Below are 19764 nucleotides of genomic sequence, written 5' to 3' on the forward strand. Positions count from 1 at the left end.
ATATCGAGGTCATCCCTTATTCATCCCTTGACAGGGAGAAAGCAGGGGGAAAGGAAACAGAAAGAAAGAAAAGAAAACCAGTCAGCACTAACACGGATAGAAGCGCGGTCACCGCTTTCAACTTTTATTACGTCACCAATGACGTTTTTTTCTTTCTCCTCCTCGTTTGACCCGGAGGAGCGAGTCGAGTGGGAACACGCGCGGCGATGTTCAAGTGTCTTTTTTTCTATGAAAAACATCGCCTACAGAGAAACTTTTCGTGTTAATCATCAACTTAAGTTACCTGCCTCCACAACGCGTTCGGAATGGAAAATTTTTTAGATGGCTTTCAGAGCTCCTTTAATGGCAACACGGCCTACCGCTCGAAAATTGCTAGGTCGGCGCTCAAGGTGGATCACGTGACCGTTGCCACCCGAACATGGGGGCCAAGAATCTAGCCGTTTTAGTCACTTGGATCACGCTAGGGGCACGGCGGTCTTCAGTCTTCGGGTTCCGTCGTCTGCTAAACTACGTGAACTTCGACGTGCGGGTCAATCAGAGCACTCGCCACCGTTGCAGTGTCGGATGTGACGACACCGGATATAGTTGGGCAACCCGCTGCTCGATAGTTTCGAGACCGGGCAAAAAAGTGCTAGCTTGGGCTAATTTCTGGCGCTCGGAGAGCGCCACGCGAACATGCGAGATTGCTTCTCTTTGGCCAGGCGAACATGACTGTTCGAGATCTGGCAAAAAATGTTGCCACGAAATGACCACCCAATTTCGCCAATACACAGCACAGCAATCTCGCACACTGCTACACTATAGTGCATATCACTCCAAGACAGCACGAGGACGAGCACCGACAACCTTTTACTTTGTCCTTCTCATTACAGCACCGTAGTCAGTCCCTGTTTGCTTCACTGGAAGGAGTTCACTGGATGTACGATGTACGATTTCACGGAAGTGAAATTAGGCTACTTGTGTGATACTGAAGACTCAAGAGTGCTGGAGCAAAAACGAGACTTGTACGTATCTTGAGCATGCACTCAAAATACAGTTTTTTACATATTTTTTCCGATATTTTGGTACTCTACTGAATACCTTTTGCGACATGTATTTTTAAAGTATCTAAAATACTTTTTTCAGTATTGTCTACTCAGTGCTGAAACGACTTTCCTTCCTCTTCAAGCTGTATCTGGCACACTTCCCCGGTATGTCCAGATTTTCAGCTCAGTGGAACTCCCCCTTTTTTGGGGGGGAGGTGGGGGGGGGGATTCGCGCATCTGTCATTTATCCTCTTGTACACTGACTGCTCCCACACTTGGCCTTGTCAATAGCCAGACCCGTGCGTCAGAAAATGGTCCCTGTTCATATTGCCAGGCAGGGGATCAGGTACACGACAATTCTTATTCTCAAGGCGATCACAATCTGTTCCTTGTTCTGAAATGAACGATTGTCAATTTGCTCTTTGTCCGCAGATGTAATGGCATTCAACATTCGATGAACCAAATTAGATTATCTAAGAAAATCAGCTTATTTATCTTTAGCAGCTATGACTCTTTGTACCTGAAGTGTAGAGTATTTCAATATCGGCGAGTTTTCAAACGATAACCGTTAGGATAGTGGCAGCGTCCAGGCATGAACGCTATTGCCAGCCACTGTGTGCACGCGGAGACACATCGATCTAAAACCAACTTCCTTCAGCTGTAGAATATATTCGAGGCGCAGCGTAACCACACCAAATAAAATTTGTGTAGATACATCGTTTAACGTATGCTGTGTGTCAGGTCGGGGTGCTACAAATTCCTTATGGAGCGCGAAGGTAAAACAGGTAGTAGGCTGGGTCATCAAATGTCGGTGATGTTGAAGGTGCCGTTCCGATTGATCCAGCTTGGAATCCGTTGCCAATGGAACACCGCTGCGCCAATTGTGCTCATTACGAACAGCACCGAACACACCACCAAACTCTTGAGCAGCAGTCCACACAGTAGCTGCACAAAGTCAGTCAATTCAGTCAGCACAAAAATCAGTCGAAAAGGAACAATGCACTACGCACTTGCATCTGGTTTTACTGTTGGAGCGCTATCCCCTATCCCGCTATCTTATACCCCTGCCACACCAGTACGAAAAATCGGGAGATATTTAATGACATTTGGCTGAATGACAGTTTCTGCCTAATGAGATCGCAACAACTCATTTGCCCATTAATTGCCTACTCTCGCTGCCATTGTCTACGCAGAGTAACAATTTTATACATGCATAACATTACTTTGTGCCGTGCAGAACAAGATTATTTCATAATTTCAGGTTACACGACTATTCTTTGCTTAAACAAAAGTTGGAGTTGAATTTTCACTGACGAAAGTAAAGAACGTATTAGAGCGCCAAAGGAGGCGCCATCGACATCATGGCGTTTAATGCATGGAGGAAGGAAACACAAGGAGCGGCCAGAACACTATTAATCAGATTTGTAGAACAACAGAGGACATGAAATGAATCTGCGGCACAGTGTCGGGTCCAAAACGAACAATTCAAGATGACTCGAACACACCGGCGACTAGACTAAATGACGGTGTACTTACGAACAAAACGCGTTCCCATGACAGAGCTGCTTTCAGTTCAACGAGAGCCGCAGCCGGGACAGGAACACATTACCATACGCCATTTCTACGATGGTGCTCACATTTTCACAATAAATACTTTCGAAAAGCAACGCGAGAAACCCCCCCCCCCCCCCCAGCCATTCAAAACCGAAACTTTAGAGGGGATCACGTGGTGGACAGGACGTAATGGCGATTTTGACTCGAGCGACCACTAGAGGGTGGCTACGCTAGTCTGAATCGAAGAGCCGCTCCTTGTGTTTCATTCCTCCATGGTTTAATGTAAGTACAAACTGACGTGTGGCACGACCTTCGTGGGTAATGCCATTTGAAACCCTAGTGACATTCGACGATAATGTCATTTGTTCTGCCCGTGTGGGACCGAATGGCGTTATTCACTGCTAAGTCACTTCACAGGGCATACCCCGTTCTTAGCGCGAATCTTTAGATGCCTATCGCTAATTCAGGCGTTACCTAAATAAGGGACCGCGGATGTGGAACGTCTGATGCGTGTCGCCTTATCACAAGGGAATACACTGAGCAAGTACGCCAGCTGTCTGCGCAGCTCCTCAGTTTCTCTCTTTACCCTATTATCCGTGGAGCGACGTCATTGGTCCCACACCCATATGACGGGATAACAGCTAACAGATTATGGTGAGGCGCTCGTGACTACTTCTGTGGGCCCATGCGGAAAGCTATGCCGGTGTACAAATACACCCTTATTGTTGCCTTGTGAGTGGACAAAGACTTCATCGCGTGGTTTCTCCAAACTGTACCCTTTCATCTACGCAGAGACACACTGTTGTCTAGCGTATATACTGTCTTCTGGGGTGGTCCTCGTTCGTGTTTGCCTAGCGTATGCGTACTTCTTCGCGAGCAAGGCAGATGAGTCGTGTTGTCTTGAGCGCTTTTCCCCACAGTAAATCTTTTGAGATTAAGAAGTGTGCAAGGTTTTTCAAGAGGAATGAGACGAAATTGAACGAGAAGGTTCCTTGTCGGTTAATTCATACTTTGCCAGACGCACTAGAACACTGTTGTGATCCATTAGGAAGTCTGGTACAAGATCGAAACTGTATACTGACCAGATCCCAGGGAGTCATACCCAAGCGGTCGTAGACGTAGGCGATGGCAAACGAAGACATTGGTAGCAACAAGGATGTCGACGATGCCACTGTTATTGGCAAGGCAAAGTAGAGAGGGTTGCAAGGCATCGCTATGGCCTGCGCAGAAAAGGGCAACACCGCAAATGACTGCTTATGAAATTCAACATCAGAAAGAAGCCGCACCATGTCAACAGCGACGGGCAACAAGATGGCGAGTGTGTCCTCGTTGCTGATAACTTCAGTGAGCAGAGCAGCACCCACGGTCAACACCATCTGCGCTGGAAAACGGTAGCTGCCTGGCTCAGGGAACTGGCTTGCCACCCATGGGACGAATGCCACTTCCTGCGAGCATTACACACCGGAGTACCTGACATGACTGGCTAGTGTTCGTGTGGTAACGTTTCTTACTATACGGTATCCTGAAACCCAACGCTCTTTATGCAGATTCGTACACTCTAAATCTTTTCACACCTTTAAAGGTGTAATAACGTGCATGGCACACGTCTTTTTAGGTGTAATTTTGGTAACATCATAATGGAGCACGGTTTCGCACAAATTTTCTTTACTCGAGTGTTGTCTGTCCTCCAAAAATTCAGTCTTGCCACAAATCAACATTGTTCAACAGTATTGTAGACACTTGCGCGTGCTCGATTATCGATAGCGATGCATATATGCATTAGCTCGTACCTACGATATCCCAGACATAATGAAAGCAAGATTTGCACTGACACTTGATCTTTAGTAATGCTTTCCAAATTTTGTAAAATATCATCCTGGAGATGCAATGTTACGCAACCAGGTTGAATGTTCATAGCGCACACCTTTAAAGGTGTGAAAAAGTTTACAGTGCATACGCATCGCGTTTCACGCACCGCACGCACGCAAATCAGCGAGCGCAATTTTTCTTGAAACCAACTACATGTCGAAATGTAAAATAAAAGGACCAGGAAACACGGAGGATGGTCAAGTAAGCATTGATACTCGGAAGCCCGCGGCTGGGCAGCAGAGACGACACGACCTGAAGGTTTACTACATAGAAAAACATACATGCTCCCAGGGGAAGCAAAACCTCCAAATGTCCTGCGTACATCAAACATTCATCGTGCGCCGGTCCAGGAGTTGATAGCACTCGTTCTTATTGCGTATTCTGACTGTTCCTCCTTTTTACGCCCTGTGTTCTTTAGTCATGGCTAGAGCACAGAATTTGAAGGTCTGATCTGCCCAAATAAGACGATGCTGCTAAATGGGCACTATACACTACTGGGGTTCGATGTCCTAAGGCAATTGTCAGCAAAGAACGAACCACACTGTATTTTACAATTTTTGAGTGGGAGCTCAAACTAGGTTTAAATCACGGAACTGGAGAACTCAATCAGAAGCTTACTCAGCCATAAAGGACAATGTTGATGCATTCCCTTCAGTGACAGTGAAAGATCGGCCGTGAAAATGGCATCTAGAGACCGTACAAGTACAACCCAGGCAACGATAACAATTCTGAGTCAAGAAACTAATACAAAATATTTCTTCAGACAAAAACACTGTCATGCATGATGACAGGAAGGCCGATATAGGCATAGAAAAAGCTTGAGGGCTATGCAACGCACCCTTTTACATGGGATAGGGTGTACTGCGTCCAGATGTAGGGCCCTTCATAGTTCACAAAAAAGAGCATTGATTGTCTGCAACGCAGGTAGATAAGGAAGACGACAGGCATACTGTGCGGTTCTGGGAATTATACTCGTGGACCAGTTTGACCTTTCGTAGCCTCGACACTTTAGATATACGGAATTCTTGCAGCACTCAGCTGCGAGCTTCTATAGCGTGTTGTCCCCAATCTCAGGATACTTAGTATGCATGTTCGTCGGATTCGGCAAGTGTAGAAACGAAGGCGTCGTGGCTCATGCTTTCCAGTTTAAATGCGTTACGTGATAGGGGAAAGGGAGTCACATTGAAACACGGGGTGCACTCAAACAGTCAACTTTGCTGGTCCCCTTCTAGCAGAAGCCTCTATACTTTTCGACGGTAGCATCGTTCCGCACTTCTGCTTCATTCAGAACAGAGTCACGGGGCTGCGTAGAGCAGATCGCCCCCGAGACAACAAAATATGGTTCCTGGCGTCAAAAGCGTATTTTCTCTGACTACACTTATTGTCTGGGGCTCGAGAATGATTGTACAAGAAGCACAAAAGTTGGGACGTACTCGTAGGTCATTCTTTCGCAGTCTTAACTTCCCCACCTCTAGTAACTTATGGCGTCCCACTCGGGGCCAAAATGGTGTTTACCAGTGCCGTGCTGCTATGGGGCAAATTGCAGCAAGTGCTGCAACTTGGAAACGTAAAGGTGGTATGTACATCGCAGAGAAAAGCAAGGCACAGCAAACATTGAGCAGAGCAAAGCCTAGGACGTCCAGGAATAAACGGCGCCCAAATACTATTGTGGATGACTTCATAATTCATATCATAGAACATTACAGTCTGGTGAGACATGAAAAGTGCGAACCGAACCAGTAGTGGGTTCAGTGCAAAGTTTGCAAAGGCTGGTAAGATTGCGATTGAAATAAGAAAGACCTATTATACGTTTGCCATGACTGCACGCCAAATCCGTGAATTGTTTGAACACCCGTTGCTTGTTGCGTAAGGTTGGAGCATATTGAAACACTCTACATCCTGTTCCATATTAAAAGTTTTTGACTGTATTGTCATGAAATATTCACGTCATTTTTATTTCACAGCATCCAGAATGATGAACAGTGCAGCTTGTGCACTGAAACGCCTACACACTCTAGAAACAGAGCTTCACCGCATAGTACACTCTTAGCAAACCATAATCCCGAATGACAACGTTCTGTCCCTTGATTGGATGAAAACGGGGGGCGTACGCAATTTTTGTGGCAATTACGAACTGCATAATGCAGCAAAATTGGCGTACCCCCCCCCCCCCCCCCGTTTTCAGCAACTCAGTGGAACGAACTTTGTCAGTAGGATGACGGTTGGGTAGGAGCGTGCTATGTGGTCAAGTTCATTTTTAAGAGTGCATCACCAAGTACGTTTCGAATTAGTGCGGTTTTCTCAAAAAAAGTTTTCAACTTGCCCCACCTCCCTTCCCCTACTTGCCTTAATAGTGGACGCCACGCAGGCGCTGCCACCATAGATCAGCAGGGCTCTCCAGGGCAGCCTGGGGCCAACTTCATCGGCTGGTGACACGAGGTGCATGGAAGTCGACACAGAATACATCGCCACCACTATGAGGTAGTCCAAGGATAGCTCACGACTGCACAACGTACTAATTAGTTTTAGCCCTTGCCTGTACAAGTAACTCACTATCTTTGGGCATTGTGCCAAACGCGTGACTCTCTATATAGGCCAGTTTAGGGTGCTCAAGCGCTTTGGCGCCCGAATGAAATCAGAGGTCACTTCGTGATGTAACTGAAACTCCCTGTTGCTACAGCTCCGATTCAGCTCTAGAGTAAAGACATAACGGTTTATACTGGTTGGAACCGGTTGTGATGTCAGCACAGGCGTCATCTACGATATTCTCTGAGAACTGGTTTCCCATCGCCCTGTGCACGTGCGCCCTGCGCGTGCCCTAGCGGTGTGGGAGGGATGTGGGAGGCTCGGACTAGTCAATTTTTTTTTCTGTAATAAATTTGAACATAAACGACAGACATATTTGTGAAAGGGGATTTTCGCTACTTAGCTATATATGTATATGCTATCCATAACATTTTATGAGGAATCACTTCGGTTCTGAAGAAAAGATTGTGCCGGATTTGGAGGTCCCTGAAATACCAAAAACGAACGAGATACGATTCGAGATTTCAAGAAATGCTCCGGAGCAGCGCCACCAGGGGAAAAAATCGCAATTGTGTCGCGACGTAAAGCCACGAATTCTAAACAAACAAATAGCATAACAAATGACAGAGATGATATGATAGAATGTGGTTATGTGGGATGATAGGTCGCAGTCCGTAAAACAGGACCAAGCGGCGACGTAAGCAAATTAGCCCGGCTCCAGGGTGGTATGTCACACTGCTTTTCGGTACGGACCACTGATCTCTATGTATAAAGGCTGGATGGCGCATGGGAGAGGGGCTCGCGGGGGAGAGGCGTGCATTCGGGCCGCCATGTTGGGAGGCCCTAAAGCGCAGTGTGCGCCCATAGAAAACAATGGGGGGCAACGGAGATTGTGAGTATTTATAGCGCTGCAGGCGTTGATCGTTGCTTGTCATCACACAATTTTGTAAGGTGCCAGTATACTGATGTATCCTAACAGTGTTTCACAGGTGTCCTGCCGTTCGATTCTTAATTACGTTATGTTTTGCATTCCGAAACTAGACCGTCACAGCAGTGCAGCGCTGGGGATTGTACTACAGTACGTTTCCCAGCCAATATTTCAACAAGAAACGATGTGAGATTAACAACCACCATGTATGTAATATCCCGTGCTGCGTTCTGGACAAAAATTGTTCCATAAAGAACGGTCCGGGAAAGGATATACTCGCATATGGCAGAAAGAGATCGTTCTGTAGAATCACAGCCGTTGTTTTAGCCGTGTATCGGTTTCGTATGATTTATATCAAGCACCGCCGCAGAAAGTGTCTTTTAGTGAACGACTGCGGTGCTTTGCCTCGCAAATATGGACACACCGAAGCAGCCCAAATACGTTGTGAGCGTGATTTAATTGCTTTACGCAATTAGAACACGCTCGTTAGGACAGTTAATGAGGTAGTGATGTAAGCTTAGTCAATTAAGTTACTTAAAAGTGGTAACACCTCCTTGAGACACAAGATTTACCTCTTTTTGAAGTACAGCCCTTCTATGTTTGTTTGTTTCTTCCTTCATTTGTTCTGATTATTTGCAGGCGCGGTTGTGCCAAACTGAATGTCCTTCTCGAGTACTCACATGCTTTTGCTGAATACAACTGCAGCGTGAGCAAAGCTGCTTAGGAACGGGGCCTGCTATCCAGTGCTGACTTTGTCATGCTTGTTATGTGGAGCACGTTCGAAAAAATGCAGCTGCACATCTGAAACTCCAATGAGTATCATCGTCATCTAAAAGAGAGCACCGTAGCACCGTTGTGAGACCAGACACGCTTTCTGAGTATCTTCTATGGCACCTTCCGCAGTTTGCACAATTTTGTTCAGCATCGAAGTCTCTCATAGGAACCACTTTGCATTAACTGTGACTCCCACCTTACATTTTGATGTGCAAGGGCCTTCTTGCACTACACACGTATGGTCTGCAACAGGATAATTGCAGCAGGACGATTTGGAGCTTGAAACAGTTGTGATTTTGTCATTTTGGCCCTCGTGTACACCGTCTGTGAAATATAAACAAAAAAAATCTAACACGATATGCTTTTGTAAAGAAGGTCACTGATGGTGAGTAAAGAGAATATACAAGTTCAAGTTTATTCAACATTTTATATCATACATTATATTATTCAACATTGTATATCAAGTTTATACAACATCAAGTTTATTCAAGTTATTTCTTGCACTTATGCGTTTCAGGATACAATGAACGTGCAGGGAGGTCACAAAAGACTACATTTATTGTTTTATGACCTTGCTACAATGACAATATATATTTTAGGAATGACAATGGACAGGTACTCTCTCTAAATTTGTAGCACTCAATTTTAGGTTAGAATGAGCAATGAATAGCAACTTCCCTCCTGGTATTTTCTTATATATGATGAATTTTGAATTTAATGTGATCAAATATGTGTTAATATAATAATATATATAAGAATATAATATGTGATAAATGAATGTGATCAACAGTAGATGTAAACAACACCAGTAGCCAGAGAAGTGCATTCTCAAGAAATAATTTTCTTCTTATAGCATATATGTGCATGCCCTATTAACTGAAACAATTATCATGGTTCTCACGGTTTTAATTTCTGAGAGTGTACTGTAGAGACGGCTTAGATCTACAACAGTTAATACAAGGTATTATATACTGTGAATCCCATGTTAAAAATTCCATGTGACACATACTTTTTGGAGGTGCTGTGGTAATCAAAGTTTGTGGGCATTACGCAGGTTCTGCACCCATTTCTTGAGTATGTCGAGGCAGCTGTGAAGTAACCTGCATTGATGATGATTATTCCAATTTTTATGGTGCATCGACAACAAAGGAAATAATACATCAGAACATTGGTTTGGGTGCAACCAGTTAAAAATGAATATGTTGTTTAATAAATGCATTGGACAAATGTTAAAACATCAGTTTAAAACATGGTTTACAATCCCTGTATCTTCTAAAAATTAAAACGATGAAAAACTATTCTAAAAAGAATATGGGGAACTCTTCTAAAAAGAATTATAATTATTATATTGCTGGGTGAAGGAGCCTAAAGTGTAAGGTGTGTTTCTGATGTGAACATGTAAGAAAATATGCAAAACTGAGAGAGGCTAACCACAGTGCGTGCACTGAGGTTGTTCCTTCCTGTAAAGTAGAAACCAGTGGATGAGGAACGTGATACTTACCTGTACACCCAGCCGTATCACACTACACAGATTATTCACTGGGTAGCCCTCATGACGAAACCTGTATTGAGAGACCACTTTTTCCTTAAAAACTGCTTCAAATAGCACGACACGCTACAAATTATTACTATCGTAACAAGCTGACGATACAGCTCAGACAAAGGCATTATTCAAGTCGCGCCACACCACCGTTACGTAGGATTCTTTGTCACAAATCAAACCAAGGCACAAAACAATACCAATACATGAAAAAAGGTGACAATCGTGGTCTCATTATGACGTAATACCGAACTTGTGCGCGAAGGTAATTCAAAGAAATGAATGTGGCACTTGCTTCCGCAGAGAACACCGTGTACCATGCTAGCAGTGCATGCAAAAAAGCGCTCGAGTGCTCGCACATATATTGATGACAACACTACCTGTGTAGTGTAACGTGTTCTTTCAAGCATATTATGCACTCAAACTGTATTTGCCGCCGGGTAAAATGCAAGTGTGCTCGATTGAACGTCGGAAGAGCGATCAAGCAACCTGCATCCAGTGCTCGTTTTGGGCAAAAAAACACTTCATAATGGTCAACTAAATATACAGAATGAACGCCTATTTATTCCTCGATAAAGAGTGACTCACCTGTATAAATTTAGGCCCTGTAACCTTGCCAGTACGGTTGGTACGACCGTAATTGCAAGAAGTTGCCATGATCGCTGCGGCGACTGTTGTGAGCACCGTAAGATGGCGGCCGGTTTCTTCACGCTCGCGCTCCCTATCCGCGATCCAGCCTTTTACAATCGAGATCAGTGGTACGGACCTTCGAGTTCAAGATGCCTTAAAAAGGTACTATAAAGCAGTCGAAGTGGAACCTATGCAATCAGCATGACGTGAGAGTGCTAGACTCAAAGGTTCAGCACAACAAGTAATATGCGCAGGAGTTTACTCTAAGTATTTTAATTGGTAAATAAAAACGCAGTCAAGAATGTCGGGGCGACGCCTGGTGGGAAGAAGTCCTCAATTTGTCAAGCAACCCTGTAAACAAGGAGACCGATAAACAGATGGCTTTCCTGTTGGGATTTGCAAATACTACATTTTGAGAAAATGTAATTTGTGTGAAAGAAAATACACAAAAGCCGAATCTCGCACTCAGTTGCTAAACGTCTATACCTGGGCCTTGTTTCAGCACCGTGGCGGTGGCGCTGCTATCGTACGTCGCTCTGTTTGGCCCAGAGTCGTGCGCATGAGACATTTTCGCCGCCGTACTTGGCGGAGTTGGCGTTTCGTCGGTCTGCTTCGCCACAGTGTTGTCAGTAGATTTAAATTCGCATTTTTTCGGGAGCTATAACGTCTATGTGAGAAAATTTTGCGGCATTTTACTCCTGAGGACGTACACAATTCAGGGCACACAAAACATCAGGTTGCACCTCGACTGCTTTATAGTACCTTTAACTTTGCACCTCAACCGAAAACTTTCAAGAGCATTTTTCGGTTTTGCTCCGGAACGAAAAAGAAAATTAAGGTTTTCGTTCAATTTGCCCAAAGTAGCGTTTTTTTCTTCTTCTTCTTCGGTTCCGGTTTGACACCATGTCCATAAGCAGCACTACATAACACCTTCGATACGAAGATGGACCTTGTTGTTACAGCCTATACAGCTACACTAATAATGACAGAAGACGGACACTCACTGAGCGCTCATGTCCCCTTGGGATATGTAGAAGTATTCAACACCTTTCTTGACAATCCATATCAGGAGAAGCACCACGGAAACGTATGTCCACGGTCTAAAAAAAAGGACAGGATCAACACTGGATCAGTAGCATCTCTGGAGTCTAGGAACTCTCCAATGGCATCCCTCCGTAAGCATACTTGTATTGTAATTTTCGTATAGTGGCAGATAGAAATATGAAAATCTACACTTTCAAGTCAACGCTGCGTTTGTCACCCTCGAAACGTCAGACATTCTGCGGATGTTACATAAAGCCACGTGGCTTTGACGACAACCGATACCGATGGTTGAGAGGGAGCGGACGGGTCACTTCTAATGCTCGACCTAACTTTCCTTGGACTACGTCACGCTGAAAGATGAAAGTCACTGAAAAGGTTAACCAGCTGTAGGACATCTTCTGGATTACCGGTCCAGGGCTCTACCATGGAACTAAGCTAACATACCTCCCCAGCGACTTCCAAGGGCGCGTCATCTGAAGGGACACATCTACCACTCTCTCACTCATCCCCCCTTTCACTCTTACATTTTTCTCACTCATACATACAATCATACGACGGGATGTGAACTGTTGAACAACATACAAGCGTCTTTCATCCTTAATTTCTTAGGCAATTTGAGGCTTGTATGTATTTGTCCTTTCTATGTTGTTTCAGCCTGAAAACATCAGTTCTCTCTTGTTCTACGTCACGCAGCAGGCCAGAAGTGACAGTTTACCGTATTCGGAGCTCTGCAATGTCCTACTGCGTGTACCGGTACGGATGCGAACATCACGCACACACGTTAAAACATGGGGATGTTCTACGTTTAAAAAAATGCAAATAAGCAAAAACATAAGTGACTACCATGAGGTGAAAGCATCAAATGAACGGCATAATGTTTGCTCTCGTCAGGGCCAAGGCCGCGCTGTTGGCATACTGCACCAAAGCTTAGGTCTCACAGGAATTAGGAATGTTGTTGCCTATCTCCTGCTTCCCTTCTTCCAGCCACACGACGGCTTCCCGTACACAGCGTTTGACTACTATACAAAATTCTACGTTTAATACGCTTTTTCTGGGAGTATGAGTTCCTTAGGAAGAGTCTACCCGTGTGAGATCATCTCCGTAATGACACATTTAGAGAGAGAAAATGTCACGTAGCTTTTCCCTGAACATGTCAAGCGCTGTCAACAAGAAATAATTTTAACATGAAAGAACTGATGTTCTGAGGCTGGAACAACATAGAAGGGACAAATACATACAACGCCTCAATTTGCCTAAGAAATTAACGATTAAAGATGGAAGTCACTGAAAAGGTTAGCCAGCTGTAGGACTCGAACCCACATCTTCTGGATTGCCCTGGACCGGCAATCCAGAAGATGTGGGTTCGAGTCCTACAGCTGTCTAACCTTTTCAGTGACTTTCATCTTTCATCGTTAATTTCTTAGGCAAATTGAGGCATTGTATGTATTTGTCCCTTCTATGTTGTTCCAGCCTCAGAACAACAGTTCTTTCATGTTCAACAGTTGCCGCCTGCGTCGATCCCGTCGTATGAACGTGTGTATGAGCGAGCAAAAATGTAAGAGTGAAAGGAGGATGAGTGAGAGAGAGTGGCTGGTTTGTCCCTTTAGATGACGCATCCTGGAGGTCGCTGAGAAGGTGTGTTGTCTTAGCTCAATTGGTAGAACCCTGGACCGGCAATCCGGAAGATGTGGGTTCGAGTCCTACAGCTACCTAACCTTTTCAGTGACTTTCATTTTTCATCGCAAATTGTTTTGAGGTTAGTCGCAGGTGTACCGCCACCAAGCAAGTGTGCAAAGAGCATTAATAAGCATGTTGGCATACACAGACTCCCGGGTGATATTATTTATTCATTTTGTGTTACTTTGATACCCACAGTGTAACGTATGTGTAATGTGAGAAAATAACTAGACCGCGTTCGGCAACCTGTGCAAGCTTAGGTAATTCTATCTCGCCAGAAATGCTTCACCTAACGCACAACAACGTAAACCAAAGTCAGCGGTACGTTTGGAGTGCAATGAATGACTATAGGGATATTTAATTGTGTTTTCGATATATTTTCGTATTCCTGCTCCAAAAGACATGACGCTTTGTTTATCTGCTCCAAAGTTGCAAAACACAGCTTTAAATGTGCTATCAACAGACTCACACTACTTTTGCAACTGTATGACGGAAACCAGCTTCGTAGCCAATATTATGTAGTATGTTATACATCCCCGTGTGTGTTTCACAAATGTGAGCTAAAAAGTTAAAATGCACAGAATAACAAATTATATCCCTATCTATTCAACTGCGCTTAAATTGAGGAAGATCGTCACATCAGTCTGCCTGATTAATAAGTAACGAAAAGGAATGACAAGATGAATTTTGCTTCATCGTTATCTCACCTGTTCTCTGTGTTCCAAGTCTTCAATATTACGAAAAGTAGCGGTAGCGGTAGCGGAGTAAGGGTCCGCCGCTACCCGTATATGTAGCGGAAATACTTGTTCAGTTACGAATTTAAAGTGTAGCGCGATCGCCAATCCACTACTGAAACAGGTAGCGAATACGGTAGCGCCCGTACTATAGTAGCGCCGCTATGTACAGTGCTGGACAAAAGTTTACGGAACACGCTCCGGCGCATTCCTTGCTCAGAGTGAAACGCCAGCAGCGAATGGGACCGTACGGACTTACAGAAATTTGCCTAGGTAATCCAGTCACCTGTTTGCAAGTCCGCACGTTCCCATTCGCTGCTAGCGTGTCACTCTGAGGGAAGAACGCGCCGCAGCGTGTTCCGTGAATTTTTGTCCAGCACTGTACAACACTGGCTTCAACGCAGTGCGACACAGGATTGATTGCGGCACGAGGCAGACTGCTACGTGTCGCTTTATGACATGGTTGCAATACCACCACCGTCTTGCATCGTACATATTGAACGCATCTCGGTGTAGAAAAAAAGGAAAGCTCATACAGCCTTCTAATTATGTTATTCAACAAAAGTTTGCTTATTAAAGCGGTGCAATATGATCAAAATGCATAAGATATAGCTTGGAATAATTACGCAAAGCAACGTGATGCTTTCCTGTATAACATTTTTTACGAACATGGAAGTGAGGAACCCAAAGCGATTGTACACTCAAAAAAATGTTGCGCTGTAACTCTTTTGGGGAGTACGCCTTGTCCCCAAATATATATATCTCTCTTTGGGGTGTACAATTACTCTCCATTACCCTCGTTAAGGAGTCTCCTCACTCCCTTCATAGCTATGAAGGGAGTGATGAGAAACTCCATTAGGAGGAGTTAGGAGGAGGAGGAGTAATATATGTGGCAAGGGTGTACTCCCCAAAAAGGAGTTACAACACATCCTTTTTGTTAAGAGCATACGCGCTCCAATACCTAATCTGTCCCAAGCGCTGCTCTTCTTTTTCGAGTGCGACGTTGATTGCAGCGACCGAGTGTCGATCTTGAGCGGCATCGCTGCAGATGGAGAAGCAATTTCACAGGACCCAAATATGCTCTATCACCACCGACCGTTCAACGTGATTATTCATGTCACTTACAATTTCCTCAACGTGTATCTGGTGACGTACGTCCAGAAAGCGAACGATGGTGCCACGAGAACTGGTGCCAGTAGGCCGTACCACGTGAGTGGACTTACCACATCTTCTTCGAAGCGCCTGTATATGTAACGTCATTTAAAATCCGAAACTAAACACCAAATGAAAATGCAATTATGATTCAGTGCACATTCAGAAGCATACATTGAACGCAATTGAGTATCAAAATTACTTCGTCCATGGCCAAATCCACTCGTCAACGCTCTGCCCTCAAAGCACTTTTTCGACACCGTAGGACTTCAATCCTCACTGTGAGGTGACTCCATCTCACCACATTAACACCAGCAAAGGGGTAGAGTGTCTCCCCTGGTGATGAACCTCTCAAATCATTATCATTTAAATTAAGTTGTTGTTCGGTTGCATGCAACCGTACTGTGCGAACATACATTAATCACCCTTGAGAGTTCTAATGTAAAATTTGTGTCGTGCCTTCCTGTATTCCACGACACACAAAAGTATGCATCACGCAATAAGGAAATGCGACGTGCACTAATCCTGGGTCCAGATTTTTTCGTACAACGAGCAGATGGTCTTTATTTTATTTGTTTTATTTTGCTACCGCGTGTTCAGCAGCAAATAAAATGAGCTCCTGCGAAAGAACTGCGACGGCAGGTGACCTGTAGTGCGCTAAGAGACTTGTGTTCCGCACACCTTTAAAAAATCAAAATCCTCTACCCTTGGAAAGAGCGTGTCGGAGAATGATGGAAGGTGGTGGGGTTACGTCGTCACCAATCCCCCTGGCACGGCCGACTGTGTCACGTGACGTAGACCGGAGGGGCTGAAGCAGCGCGTGAGCTGAGAAGAAAAAAAGAAGAAAGGCACGGGTACCTGCCGACGTCACGCGAGCCAATCGTGCCGACCGGCCGACCGCAGCTGCTTTCTCACTGGGTTTAGGGTAAGTTGGGGCAAGAGGAGACACGGCGCAAGACGTGACACTTTTGCTCGACGCCGCCTGTCTCAGACGTGTTGCTCCATGCGCTTGAAACTTTACTCATAGGTGGCTCTGCCTGTCCGCTTTATTGCACGTGAGGATTGTCCGAATTGGTGTTTGCATTGAAGAAAAAAAAAGTCTGTTACTTCTGCCTGGAATGTAAACCCGCAAAAAAGGCGCGATTTTCTGTAGTCCTTTTTCTTGGCAGCTGTGCAGCAGCATGTCGCAGGTTTATTCTGTCAATGTAAGTCCACATACTATTTCTTTATTAATTCATCTAGATAATATGCAAAATATGGGCATTCTTGGTTATCCGGTGTTTAACTGAAAACATAACGTGTCTGATCATATGCACGGGGCAGGACGGGACAACTTAATGTAATTTAAATTTAGTGTAATTTAGAAACTGATAAGTCAACTATTTTTTAGCAAATTTTCCTGTTTCCTAGGATATTTCCAGCAAAGCAGAAACGCACACAAAAGCGAGCGACCAGCTACACATCAGACTGGCGGTGCCTTGTTTGCAAAGGACGGTGGAGTGAGATAGCACCGGGTTCTTCGTGGTTTTATAGCACATCATGTGGGCGGTGGGCTCAAGGGGGCTGTGCAGGTGCGTGGATAGGAAAAACTAAATTGTATAGTTCATTACCACGGCGTGTCTCATCTTGCCCCACGCGATGCCCCGAGGGTTGGGGCAAGATGAGACAATCTGCATTTTTGAACTTTTTGTTCTGTGTTTATTTTAGAACCGGCTACGTCCGTTTTGATTGACACATCAGAAGCTCTAGACCTCTGAGAATGTGTCAATGGCTAGTTTTTTTTTTTTATTTGAAACACCCGAAAAATCAAAATTCCATATTCAATTGCAAATTTCTGTCTCATCTTGCCCCACCTTCCTGTATGTAAATTGCATTACAGTGACAATATATCACATTTTTGCATTGGGACTCCTGATGGACAGCTTGATGAATGAAAGAGGCTTTCGAGCCGTCCTAAGTGTCACCTTGTTGCTCCTTTAAATGCGTCACTTCGCCAGTGATTTGCCTGGAGCTCTCGCGAGAAGTTTTTTTTTTTTAGTTTGTGTTACCTAAACTATTTTCACGTGCAGTCGCGTGAGGTTAGCAGCGCGCTCACTTAGAAAATAACGAAAATGATTGCTATGTGCGAGTTCAACCGGGCGTTTTTCACCAGTGGCGCCGGTCGCTGAGAAAAAGCTCGGCGGAGTGGCGTTCCAAAATATACTGACTTACTTGCGGAAGTAATTCAGGAAGTAGCGGTTAGCAGTGTTTGTATGCAGGGCGGGAATTGCGGTCACTACCGTCGCTATAGCTGCGCTGCTCAGCAAATTGCCGTAGATCTTCAGATATCGCCTAGAGAGACAGCGTTATATTCAGTGCCTTTGTGAGACTCAGACCTGTGACTCACCGATTGTTCCAATACATCACATCCGCCAATACTCCCTGCTTCATGATAGTTTGCAAAGAGGACTGAAATTCTGGAGGAGAAAACATAGCTGAAGGTGCTCTATAATACACGACACCGCGGGCGAGTTGGTTGAGATTGAAGATTGAACGGAAGCATGGCGGGGAACGGGAACAAGGACAGAGGCAGACAGACAACCACAGTCTAACAACTGTATTTTTTTTTAATTTTTACGCTCAGTGTCTTCTTATCGTGCAGTGTCGGTGTAATACAACCAGTTGTTAGAGGCTTCAGTCTTCAGTCTTTGCTCCCGTTCCCCGACGTGGTTCCGTTTGAACATTTTGGTTCATTTTGAACACCACAGAATGCCGGGCGTAAAGCTCCGATGCGTTGCTTGGCTAACATAGTGTAGCACAGTCGTCTGTAGTGCATTTGGCGCAAAAACTTACTGACTTCCCCGGCCTTGTATTTCGGTTTTGGAAGCGGCGAAGATTCACCAGGTATTACGACCCCTCCTTCCGTGAGAATGGTTGTTTGCTTCGGGGCTGCCTTCGGGGTATGGGAGTGTTTGCTGGGATCTTTCAGAGCAGAACGACCGGGAGGTGGCAATGGGGCCTTAGGTGGGATGTGCAAGGGCCACGGTGGCTGCTTCGACTTGTCCACGGGATACATGAACCCATCCCATAGATATTCTTCCGTTGATGTTGCAGGAGTTGCTGATTCACTCTCTGATCCGCTTTCACTGGAACCTGGAGAGATTACTTCATAACGAACCACAAGGGCACAAGAGCCACGACATGATGTCAATTACGTCTCTGTAGATGACGAAGAGATAAAACCGCGGGAGCTGTTTAAAATACATATTCAAAAGATGCGCGCGCTTGTCTGCACCCATACAGTGTTTCAGTGCGGAAAGCCGGTTGAAAAACGACTACTCGACTCAGGGAAGTTTACCGCACAGAAACTCAGCAAACTGGTCCTGTGGCGGGAAAATAACTGCTTGTGCAGAACCATTATTACTATCATGTTCTCATGTATATAAGCATGGGAGGTCATTAAGTCATCATGTTCATAATAAATCTCGATAAGTTGGCATCGATAATTGTAATTAATAGGCATACAATGATAGGCAATGTATCCGTCTGTCAATTGGCCGCCATCCGCTTCACAGTTTGACCACACTTTCACGATATCCGAGTGGTTGTGCAGTGCTTCTTTGCCGCAAGACACAATCAGTATATACTATAGTTATTAATATAAAGAATGTAGTACCAACAGGCCTAGTCGGACAAGTTAAGTGAGTCAAACGCTCGTACTGTTAATAGCTACTTTATAATCTGCATGCATATTTTATTACGGCTTACATTGACGTCAATCCTTCTTGTCCTTGTTGGTGATAACTGCATGGGACCTTTACGAAGCGAGGTGACTGAATGCATAGAGGGAAGAGGATGCGAGGAGTGTAAATTGCGTTTTTTTTTTTGCGCTTAAATTACTAACGACGCAACGGAATGAATCCAGTTGTGTTTGTATTGCTGTCACAGTAACGGCTTCTTTCATTCATGCAAGGAGAAGTGTTTGCACTTGAGGGCTCCATTGATTTATCAATTTGATACCATGTGGCGTGACGCCAGATGTTGCGGATTTGAAGCTGGTATAGTGGTCGCGGTGCTTGTTAAACGTGGTAGAGGGCACGCAGGACCGCACTGCATGGTTAGAGACGAGCAGTGGCAGGTGGCCAAACCCGTGAAGTGGTCGCGCTTTTCCCGCCGTACGTGCATGAAAGCAACTGACAAGATGGCGTATATGCAGGCAAGCTGATGGAAGAACTGCATCATGTAAAAGCCTGAGTCTGGGCACAAGCTCCCTCACATTGACACCTCATTTTGATAAGAGAGCTCTGATTCCCGCACTCACCGCGCGTGTTT

The 19764-nt window shown here is 44.9% G+C and overlaps 1 protein-coding gene and 1 long non-coding RNA gene across 2 annotated transcripts in view; both read right to left on the reverse strand.

Moving 5' to 3' along the window:
• Positions 1-1664: 1664 nt before the first annotated feature.
• The window catches only part of LOC135399739 (solute carrier family 13 member 2-like), a 28957-nt gene continuing 10857 nt past the window's right edge, over positions 1665-19764 (reverse strand). Inside the window, exons 6-15 of the mRNA XM_064631475.1 lie at positions 18286-18585; positions 17840-17909; positions 17665-17784; positions 15427-15543; positions 15263-15343; positions 11851-11946; positions 6795-6951; positions 3866-4024; positions 3662-3799; positions 1665-1970 (exon numbers count right to left, since the gene is read on the reverse strand). Coding sequence (XP_064487545.1) covers positions 1827-1970; positions 3662-3799; positions 3866-4024; positions 6795-6951; positions 11851-11946; positions 15263-15343; positions 15427-15543; positions 17665-17784; positions 17840-17909; positions 18286-18585 — 1382 coding nt within the window. The 3' untranslated portion in view covers positions 1665-1826. The remainder of the gene's footprint in view (positions 1971-3661; positions 3800-3865; positions 4025-6794; positions 6952-11850; positions 11947-15262; positions 15344-15426; positions 15544-17664; positions 17785-17839; positions 17910-18285; positions 18586-19764) is intronic.
• On the reverse strand, positions 9576-10906 carry LOC135399732 (uncharacterized). Its single transcript, XR_010424399.1, has 3 exons — positions 10805-10906; positions 10178-10238; positions 9576-9776 (listed from the first exon to the last, which is right to left on the reverse strand). It is a non-coding gene; the product is annotated as an uncharacterized LOC135399732 (long non-coding RNA).

This window comes from Ornithodoros turicata, chromosome 1, assembly GCF_037126465.1.
Source record: "Ornithodoros turicata isolate Travis chromosome 1, ASM3712646v1, whole genome shotgun sequence".
In the NCBI taxonomy this organism is placed as follows: Eukaryota; Metazoa; Arthropoda; class Arachnida; order Ixodida; family Argasidae; genus Ornithodoros; species Ornithodoros turicata.